We start from the raw sequence: 11,063 nt of genomic DNA, 5'->3' as shown, positions 1-11,063 counted from the left end.
GCGTGCAACGAGTGACAATTGGAATGCGTTCTCCTCCGAGAAAGATTTTCGAGGTACTTTGAATCACTCAAAATGACTAAGAGATGGATGAGATATGATCATCCAAAATTAGTCTCTTAGTAGTTGAAATTTATGAAAAAAATGAAAGCCCCACATTAATTTTGCAAATGAGCATACATAGCTTTATATCTCAAAGCACTTATATAGTGTTCAAATGTGTTACTTATGTATTGCTCCAATACCTACGTGCGCGCGTAGGGGGTACAAATCTTGGATTTTCAAAGGATAATCTGAGGCTTGCGAAGCCTTCGAGCTTGCCCGCATGTGTGACGTGCGGACACGAATGTAGCAGAAAATTGGCCAGAATAATCACGGACTAGTTTTGCTAAATTTAAATTCCACCGGGCTTGGGCTTTTAAATTTTAATTCGGTTTGACTACAGATAATAATAATTGATTTGATGTAATAATAATCTGATTCAATTACAGATTTGATTTATTAACTGATTGATTAATTAACGAGTTTTAACTAATTACACGTGAAGTAATGCATACATTTCCTCAAGCCTATATAATATCGTATCAGGCTTAGATTTATTTATTCATTCGATATACAACACACAACCACCTCCCAAACACAAACCCTACCCTCTCTCTGTTCAGGTGGTAGTTTCTTACTCCGTTCTAGTTCGACGAGGGTGCTGTTCGCGTAACATCGCCATCTTCTCATTTTATCCTGGGAGGCTAACGACTCACACATACAGTAAGGGCCGTAATAGCTTTAAGGAGACATTTATACGAGTGGACACGAGTACATCCTCTTCATATCTTTTGTTGCTTTTTGTTATTCACACACATATATTTTTGTATTAATCGCAAATTGTGATAACAATACCCTCCGATGTTGTTTTCATAATTGATGAAAAGCCTCGTAGCGTCTTCAAGAAGGTTGGAGATGATCTTATTGCAACTCAAAAGATCTCTTTAACAAAAGTATCGACAGGTTATATTGTACAGCTTAATACCCTTGACGGCCGTAGTTTGATGCTAGCGTTTAGTTCCTGTGTTAGTCCAACCTATGAAGAAGTTATTAAAGGAGAAAGAATGCATTTATCTAAGGAACCTACTAGAAAATAAAACTTGATAATCAAGTTTGACATCGAGTAAGCAAGGGCATCTCTAGACGTTCCGAAAGTGGAGTTCTTCTAAAACATGAATAATAAAATATTACTTTTTACATTGAAAAACAATTATTATGTAATTTGTTTGTCAAACATTTCCTGCACAAATTTTGTTAGTACAATATAATTTTTACCATTTTAAATGTCATGAAATTTTCGAGAAAAAGATTCTATTATTAACTTCATAGGGATATAAATATACCCTACTCAAGTTTCTCTCCTTTGTTGGAAGATCACATTTTACTGAAAATTTTTATTTCACATAATTAGACTGTGCGACATATTTCATATCTTCATTAAATTTTTTTAACTAGTTATTGAAATCAAATTCAGAATGACAATAAATATTTATACTTTTTTCATTCCCTACAGTTAAACTATTTATGTTGAAACTCTGGATGCGTAACATAGAACAGGTTTAACAACTAGTATACTATGGCTAAGTTTTGTTCATTATCTTAATTATATTAAAAAACCTTATTGAATTTTACTAAGGCTAATATTATGAGTTTTTTTACAATGGAAGGATTTATTGTAAAGCACTGATGCAGAACAAATTTACAGGCTAAAGAAGAAAATAACACATGAACTAAGGTAATGTCACATTCATGACTCACTGGAATTGTGTAATAACATGAGTTATTTCAATGTATAATTAGACGGTGTCTTGGTGCATTACTTATTTTAATATTGGGTTTACCATACTTTGACCCTTAATATTTCTCCGAAAATACCCTGGAACCCTCAAAATACCAAAACGTATCACAGCATCAATGAAGTATGGCTTTTGTACATCCCGATACTTTTCCGTTCAGAAACATCTTTAGCTATATCAACTGAGGGTAAATGAGTAATTTTCTTATTTATTCTTATAACCTGGCCCTTGAAATATGCCCATTTGTACACAATAGCACATTTAGCAAAACAAATTCATTTTTCTTGTTCACTGCTCTCGTTTAGAAAGGAAACATGTTTGTAGTGTATAATACACACTCTTGATGTTATAACCATTGTTATGTTGAATGTATGAGTAAGTTTTTAGTGTGCATCCGTGATCTGCAATCTCTATAATTTGTTTATCTTTTTCTCAGCAAAAATTAGCCATTATCTTAGCTATTTGAATTTGGGAGTTGGCTGGGAATAGTAAGTTGCATACCTATGTCATTACTGGAGTTAGAGAGTATATCGGGGTTGGGAATAGTTTGACGAAAAGGTGAATTCTCGTATGTTGTTTCGAATAGCTTGGTTAAGAAGGCTATGAGAAATATTAGTAAAAATAGGGATAAAAATTTGTCTGTGAATGATAAAAGGAGGAGGCTTAGATTATGGTGATTTTGGCTGTTTACACATATTTTCATTGTTGTATATGCTGGCATGCCTTATTTTATTGGGTACCGGCCGCGGTTTGGTTTCACATCCAATAACACTATCTTTTATTATGTTGTAACAAAATACTCATGCAAGACTATTGAAAGAATTTGAAATGAATAATTAAATATATAAGTTAAAATATTTTGTTGAAAACTAGAAGGTTCTATAGTTTCTTAAAAAATAATATAATTTTATAAGTAAAGAAATAAGATTTTAAATGTGTAATAATTTGATTTTGTAATTTTACAATTTAAAAATTTCATAACTATAATTTTTAATCTTTTGTTTGGTTGTAGTGTGTCTACTCTAATTCGATTTAAAGTACCATGTAAATGTATGCATGGAACAAAAATAATTAAACAACATAAATAATAAAATAGCAACTTTTTATTTTTTTGGGCCATCTATAATATACTATTATAAGCAGAACACCCTCTATTTGGTAGTCGGTTGCTCGTTGTTTGGTACGACGAATAACAACCGTCAGATCTAAAGTCAGAAAGATGATGAGAACCGTTGGATGCAATAATAAAATATTATTATATTAATATTTAAAATGCTCTCATTGATTCAGGGTTCGAACGCCGTCAAGAGCTTAGTATATATATTTAAACTTTTATTATTATTATAAGCAGAACATCCTCTATTTAGTAGTCGGTTGCTTGTTGTTTGGTACGACGAATAATAACCGTCAGATCTAAAGTCAGAAAGATGAGAACCGTTGGATGCAATAATAAAATATTATTATATTAATATTTAAAATGCTCTCATGGATTCAGGGTTCGAACGAGCTTAGTATATTTAAATTTTTATTATTTTATTTTAACAATTTTTACAGGTTCAGGGTTTGAGTCCCGTGAACAACCTATTATATTATATTAATTATTTTTAGTCAAGTCTCAAAATATTATAAACATATATTGTTATAACTTTTTTATATTCTTTATTTTATTTTTCAACTATTGAAAATTATATTATAAAATATATTATTAAAAATTATCGAATTTTAAAAGCAACCCGTGCATCGCACGGGTTATAGGCTAGTATATTCTATTTTTAAATTTGATTTGTAATAACGTGCTCTTCTTTCAATAATTTTAATTAAATATTTTATTTTTAAAAATGGATCAAATATATTTTTATCCTTAGTACGGTGCAGCTGCTAATTTTTTTATAGTATCCTAACAGCATTTATATCTCTGTCGACTGGATTTCCTTATTAATTTTGTTTGAAAAAAACCTTCTACTGTTCCTATATAACGTCACATTTGTCCCTGTAGTCCACCCCATCTCTTTGTGAAGAAAATGAGGGAAAACATGGAGGGATTGTTCTCTAATGTCCCACAAATTAGTGAGAATGATATGTATACCAGTGATGGATGGACTTTCAAGGATAATAAGTTATATGAAGATACTATGGAAGAATTTGAAGACTATGGTTCTGTAGCATTTTTTCAAAGGGTGGCCCTTCTGATGCCATGGAAAACCATGGAATCCATCAAACTTCATCATCAGATTTTGATGGAGGAATTGAAGTGGATCAAGTCATCCAACGGTGAATTTGAAGATATTATCATAGAGGACAGTGTTGATTTTGAAGATATTGTCAGAGAGGATATCATGACTGAGGGGGAAGTAAAACAGCAAGCTAACCAGCAGACCAGCAGGCCAAAGAAAAGAGGTATAGCATGGACAATGGAAGAACACTGGTAACATTACAATCTTTAATGGTCACTCTTTAAATTTGTTTTCCTTTAAACATATAATCATCTTGTTAACCTAAATTATTTAAATTTTGGGTTGAGTAAATTTGACAGGGCATTTATGAGGGGGTTAGAAGTATGCGGAAAAGGAGACTGGAAGAACATATCCCAGTTTTTTGTGTCTTCCAGGACTCCAACTCAGGTTGCAAGTCATGCTCAAAAATTCTTCAAGCGCATGGAGAAAACAGAGGCTGAGAAAAGTAGGACAACCATTAACGACATTCAGTGTTTGTGTTGCACCTGTACCCCATGCAAGTTTGGGTCCTCGGTGTCTTTAGCCAAATCCTCCAGGAAATAAATTAAGGAGCTTATGATTATGTGCTCCATTTCCCTAATAATACTGGTGTTCATTTATATGTATGCCTGAACTTTAAATAATACTGATGTTGTTTGTGTCTTAGTTTCTTTGTTTTATTTCTTCAGGATTGTAAGAGCTATATGTACCAATAATGAGTGCCTCATTATGAGGCTAAAATAATAATATTTAGATGATTATCATCTGGTTACGGAACAAATTTCTTTTGGTTATTCTACTTTTTTTTTCTTAGAATTTTCTTTGATTAAAAAAATGAGTCAATTAAACTCCCTCTGTGTGATATGAAGAATGCATGGTACATGACCAGCATCTGATATACCTAGAAAACAACTTGTTGACTATGTTTTATTGTTTACTAAACACATGATAATGCAAAGCTGTGTATCCACATACCATTAATAAAAACAATTACGTACACCTAGGAGATTTAATTTTCTGTTTTGCAGTGTACCCAATTTGAGTACCCAAGTTCTTTTAGTAAAGCCTCTCGTTTTCACAGACTCAGTAAATTCTTTAATTGTACTCAGTGATACCTAGTACCAAGGATATGATACTAATAATATTTCAAGTCATTTTTTTAAAAAATAAATTATAATATTTCCCACTAATTATAGTACTGTCTTATAATCGGGGCATTCAATATTTTAATTATGTTAATTCATAACTTTTTTAATTATATAAATAAATTAGTCTTTAAGTTTAGAGCCTCTTTTTAACGTTTTAAATTTTTTTAACTTCAACAGTCCACTCAACAAATATACAAATAAAACTTTAAATCTAGTACTGGTTTAACAAATAATATTCAACCGAATTTATCTTAAAAAAAGGACTAATATAAAATTTATATCGAAAATTATATTAACTGTAGAATCATATTTAAACTTGATTTTAATCATTAAAACGCACTTTTTTTACAATTCAAATAAAATTTCTTTAACAAACATATACATTTTATAAAATCAGATCCAATGGTTCTTGACTATATATATAATTAAAGATCTAATGATAAATTGGGTCTAATTCAGATTTGATGTTAAAAATGGGTAAAAGGCTGAGCCAGCATATTTATATAACTCTTTAAGTATTTTTCAAATTCACACGTTAATGTCACTTATCACATTAAACTAAATTCGACTGCAAGCGGTTGAATTTAGTTAAATGCAACCTGTTTTGGGACCGGTCGTACATATGTGAGTGATATTTAGTAGGTCGCTTGAATTTAACGTAATTTTGACCTGAAACGTTTAAATTTCGACCGACTAATTTCGATCGGAAGTGATTGAAATTTAAATTTGAATTTTTACATGAAATTTGAAAATCCCCCAAAATTTTAAATTTTTTTAAAAACTTTAAAATACGCGCCCAAATATTAAATTCAACCGTATATAGCCAAAAATATGATTTTAAATTCAACCGCATTCGGCCAAATTAACTTACACCATTTCAAAATTTTCATTTTTCTTGTTCATTGCTCTCGTTCAGAAATGAAACATGTCTGTAGTGTAATACATAAACATAAGTGTCTGATTGGAAGAATTTATTAAACAGTCATTCGCGAAAGCGGAGGGTTCCCGGTAAAAGGGCATAAACCCACCAAAAAGCCATTCTAGATAAGGATATTCTATTATTTTCGAGAAAAATATCTCTTCAATATGTATCTACTATTTTTTTTTACCGATAATTAACAATGCATAACATAAAATATGACATAATTACATGATAATTCACATATTATTAAGATAATCATTAATATTTGAGCATTCATAGTCAAGAATTATAATAATATATAATCAAGAACTATGTTGGACTTTGATCTCATATACATAGTAGATTATGGTGATTTTGGCTGTTTACACACATATTCCACTGCTGTATATTCTTACATGACTTACATGACTTATTTTGTTCAGCAAGCAGAGTAGGTCTCCTATCTTTTAATATCTTGTAACAAAATACTCATGCAACATTATTGAAAGAATTTGAAATAAATAAATAAATATATAAGTTTAAAATATTTTGTTGCAAAATAGAAGGTTCAATAGTTTCTAGAAAATAACATAATTTTATAACTAAAGAAATAAGAATTTAAATATGTAATAATTTGTTTTTATAATTTTACAATTTAAAATTTTCAAAACTATAATTTTTAATCTTTTATATGGTTGTAGTGTGTCTATTCTAATTTGATTTAAAGTACTATTTAAATGTATGCTTGGAGCAAAAATAATTAAACAATTAAATAACATAAATAATAAAATTGCAACTTTTTAATTTGTTTTGGGCCATATATTATATTTTTAAATTTGATCTCTAATAAGGTGCTCTTTTTTCAATAATTTTAACTAAAAAATTTATTTTTAAGAATGGATCAGGTATAATTTTATCCTTAGTAGGTGCTGATAATTTTTTATAGTATCCTAAGAGCATTCTATGCACACTGATTTCCTCATTAATTTTGTTTGAAAAAAACCTTCTATGGTTCCTATATAACGTCACATTTGTCCCTGTAGTCCACCCCATCTCTTTGTGAAGAAAAAGTGGGAAAACATGGAGGAATTGTTCTGTGATGTCCCTCAACAAATTAGTGAGAATGATGTGTATACCAGTGATGGATGGACTTTCAAGGATAATAAGTTATATGAAGATACTATGGAAGAATTTGAAGACTATGGTTCTGTAGCATTTTTCAAAGGGTGGCCCTTCTGATGCCATGGAAAACCATGGAATCCATCAAACTTCATCATCATATTTTGATGGAGGAATTGAAGTGGATCAAGTCATTCAATGGTGAATTTGAAGATATTATCATAGAGGTGTACAAACTGAGAAGATAAATTATCTGTATTAAAAGGAGATACTTAAATCTAAGTTCTGTGAATTTAATACTCTAGTTGTTATTAAACTGAAAGTAACATACATGCAATATATTGAAATTATGCACAAACAGGTCGTGGCACTAAACTAGGAAACTGAAATCCTAAAAATAAGCAACTAATACTCCCTAACACAGCTCAAACACTAGCTGACTTATTCAAAATATACTAAAAATACTGGACTAAATACCAGCTTTAAGAAAACATAAGTTGGATCCATAACTAAAACCCATGACTTTGAATTGAGAGTCCAACAATCTCTCCCTTGATCCAAACTTACTCCATTAAGTTTTTAACTCCCACTAAGCCTCTCATCTCTTCAAACTTCACTATGAACATTGGTTTTGTCAGCACATATCCGCCTTCTGCTCCCTGGTTTTTATATGTTTCACCAAGATGTCACCACGTTCAATGCAGTCTCTGATAAAGTGGAACCGTATGTCTATGTACTTACTACGACCATAAAAAACAGGATTTTTAGATAAATCAATCTTCGACTTGTTGTCCACATAAATTAACACAGGCCCTGGACCAAGATCAGTTATTTGTCTCAGCTAATTGCGAAGCCAAACACCCTGGCAAGCAGTTGCATTTGCAGCCATAAATTCAGCCTCACAGGAGGAGAGAGCTATGCATTTTTGCTTCTGGGATACCCACGTAATCAGATTTTCATTTAGATAGAATGCCATCCCTCCTGTCCTCCTACGATCTTCTGTGTTTCCTGCAAAGTCACTGTCAGAGAACCCTGTTAATATATAGTTGCCCTTTCCTTTTGTATATCTCAAACCATAGTTCACTGTCCCCTTGACATAACGTAATATGCGTTTAACAGCTCCCATGTGTAGTATGGTCGACTTTTCCATGTATCTACTCACAAGGCCTAGGCGTCAAGTTGAATCACTACAATACAATCCTGAAACATCAGAAAAGCCACCTGTTGACGGAGGAATCTGGTAACAACAAAGATTGAGGTTTCTCGCCGAAACTAAGATCTGTGACGGTGGTTCTTTGCCGGGAACTTAAGCGGTGTGTGGTTGATTGTGGTTGTTTTAGGCTGAGATTGATCAAAGTAAGTGGTGGCTCTCTTTTCAGCTCTCAACTTCTTACCCTCTCAATGTGCCTACGTACCCTTTATATAGGGATCAAGCCTGACGTAGTTCTCGTAAAACAGGAAGTCTAATAAATTTAGACTTCTTACTCCTAAGCCCAGTAGAAGCCCATCCGATATCCATCTTCCGCTAGCTTCAGGAATGTCCAACTATGAGGCCCAACCGCAAAGGCCCAAGGCTCGTCCATAATCGTAGGACTTCACGGATAGTGCATCTCCCTGCGCAAGGATAACACCCCGCTACAGCTATCTCCCTTGATTTACAAACGCAGGTATAGCCACGGTTCACCCCAAATGCCAGACGCAGAAGTTGTATGACCACATCACCTTCGGGAGTTCTTCAGGCCAATTCCCTTTATGTTCCTCCAGCTTGGTTTTGAGGGTATGCTTTATTATCTTGTTAACAACTTCTGTTTGTCCATTACTTTGAGGATGATAAACCGCTGCAAACTCCTTCTTGATTTTCAATTCCTCACATAATTGTCGCAACTCCTTGCTATCAAAATGCTTTCCATTGTCGGAAATAAGCTTGTAAGGGATTCCAAACCTGCATACGATTGAGTTGAAAATGAAATCCCTGATTTTCTTTGCGGTGATAGTAGCCAGTGGCATAGCTTCCGCCCATTTAGTAAAGTAATCGACCGCAACCACTGCATACTTGACGTCCCCTTTAGCTTTCGGCAATTCTCCGATAAGATCAATTCCCCACATGGCGAACGACCATGGGCTTGCCATAGGCGTCAAGAGTGTAGCCGGCATAGATGAGTAGTTTGCAAAGTGCTGGCAGCGATCACAGGCCTTGACGAAATTTGTAGCATCTTCTCTCATTGTGGGCCAATAATACCCTTGGCGCAACACTTTCATTGCCAACGAGCTACCCCCCGAGTGATTGCCACAGATTCCTTCATGCACCTCTCTTAGGATGTAATTTCCTTCTTCTTCTTCAACACACCTGAGCAGAGGTTGGTTGAACCCTCTCTTGTATAGGACTTCATCATATATCACATATCTTGCGGCTTGATAACGGAGTCGACGAGCCATAAACTTATCCTCAGGGAGTGTTCCCTTGCGAATGTAAGCTAGAATGGGCGTCATCCATGTTTCCTTGGGAGCCTCATCCACTTGCATAGTTTCTATCTCTGGGATACTAGGAACCTCCTGGATTTCAAGAGGGATGGATCCTAACAATACAGCCTCTTGTTGCGACCCCATTTTTGCCAGAGCATCCGCATTACTGTTTTTCTCCCACGGAACGCATTCCAATCTAACTTCTTTGAACATTCCAATCAGGCGCTGTGTACATCTCAAGTATAATTCTGTTCGCGGGCCTCTCGCTTGAAATCCCCCATTCACCTGATTCACTACCAACTCTGAGTCACTTCTTGCAATTAAGTTTCGCACCCCCATTTCCAATGCGATTTTCAGGCCATTAATCAGCGCCTCGTACTCCGCATCATTATTAGTTGCATAAAACTTGAAATGAATTGCGCTCATCAGGTGGTGGCCTTCCGGAGACACAAGTACTATACCCGCACCTGCTCCTCCATTGTTAACCGCCCCATCCACATGCAAGATCCACCAAGGATGCGGAAACTCTTCCAAAGACTCCTCGGCATGAGGTGGATGTAGCATTACCAAAGCTTTATCATCAATTTCAGAATCAAATTCCAACAAGAAATCGGATAAGGCTTGCCCTTTTATCGCTGTTCGAGGCACATATTCCAAATCAAACTGTCCCAACTCCACAGCCCATTTCAGCATTCTGCCTGATGACTCTGGTTTGTGCATGACCTGTCGCAGCGGGTACGCTGTACGGACTTCAACTCTATGGGCTTGAAAATACGGTCGCAATTTCCTTGACACAAGAATCAGGGCGTAAACCAGTTTCTCCATACTTGTGTAGCGAGTTTCAGCATCGTGTAACCGCTTGCTCACGTAGTACACTGGTGATTGCTGCCCATCTTCTTCTCTAACCAGAACTGCACTGATCGAATATTCAGACACTGCAAGGTACAGTATTAGAGACTCCCCATCTAACGGCTTTGATAACATGGGAGGGTTTCCCAGTTGCTCCTTGATTCTTTTGAAAGCCTCTTCACATTCTGACGTTCATACAAAGTCTTTCCCAGCTAATTTGATCGCCTTGAAAAATTCCATGCATCTATCGGATGATTTGGAAATAAATCGATTCAACGCGGCGATTCTCCCCGTCAAACTCTGCACTTGTTTCACATTGGTGGGTGACTTCATATCCATCAATGCCTTGATCTTTGCGGGGTTGCCCTCAATTCCCCTGTAGTTGACAATGAACCCGAGAAACTTGCCCGACTCCACGCCGAACACACATTTTTGTGGGTTTAATTTCATACGAAACCTCCTCAGAATGTCAAACATTTCCATCAAGTGCTTGATGTGGTCACCCGCTACCTTGGACTTTACCAGCATATCATCC

At 34.7% G+C, this 11,063-nt stretch overlaps 1 protein-coding gene across 1 annotated transcript; it reads left to right on the top strand.

Moving 5' to 3' along the window:
• Positions 1-3,792: 3,792 nt before the first annotated feature.
• LOC141701014 (transcription factor SRM1-like) lies at positions 3,793-4,819 on the top strand. Its single transcript, XM_074504661.1, has 2 exons — positions 3,793-4,260; positions 4,369-4,819. Exons 1-2 carry the CDS (start codon positions 3,857-3,859, stop codon positions 4,610-4,612), a joined length of 648 nt encoding a protein of 215 aa, XP_074360762.1. The 5' UTR covers positions 3,793-3,856; the 3' UTR covers positions 4,613-4,819.
• Positions 4,820-11,063: the final 6,244 nt, after the last annotated feature.

The sequence above is a fragment of the Apium graveolens genome, unplaced genomic scaffold (genome assembly GCF_009905375.1).
Source record: "Apium graveolens cultivar Ventura unplaced genomic scaffold, ASM990537v1 ctg321, whole genome shotgun sequence".
Lineage (NCBI taxonomy): Eukaryota > Viridiplantae > Streptophyta > Magnoliopsida > Apiales > Apiaceae > Apium > Apium graveolens.
The sequence above is the reverse complement of the archived record's forward strand: the minus strand, read 5'-3'. Positions and strand labels throughout refer to the sequence as shown.

Excerpts from the sequence above, each read along its gene's own strand:
- LOC141701014 (XM_074504661.1), top strand. The coding sequence starts at position 3,857 with ATGAGGGAAAACATGGAGGGATTGTTCTCTAATGTCCCACAAATTAGT. Across the intron at positions 4,261-4,368 it reads TGGACAATGGAAGAACACTG|GGCATTTATGAGGGGGTTAG; the intron begins GTAACATTACAA and ends TAAATTTGACAG.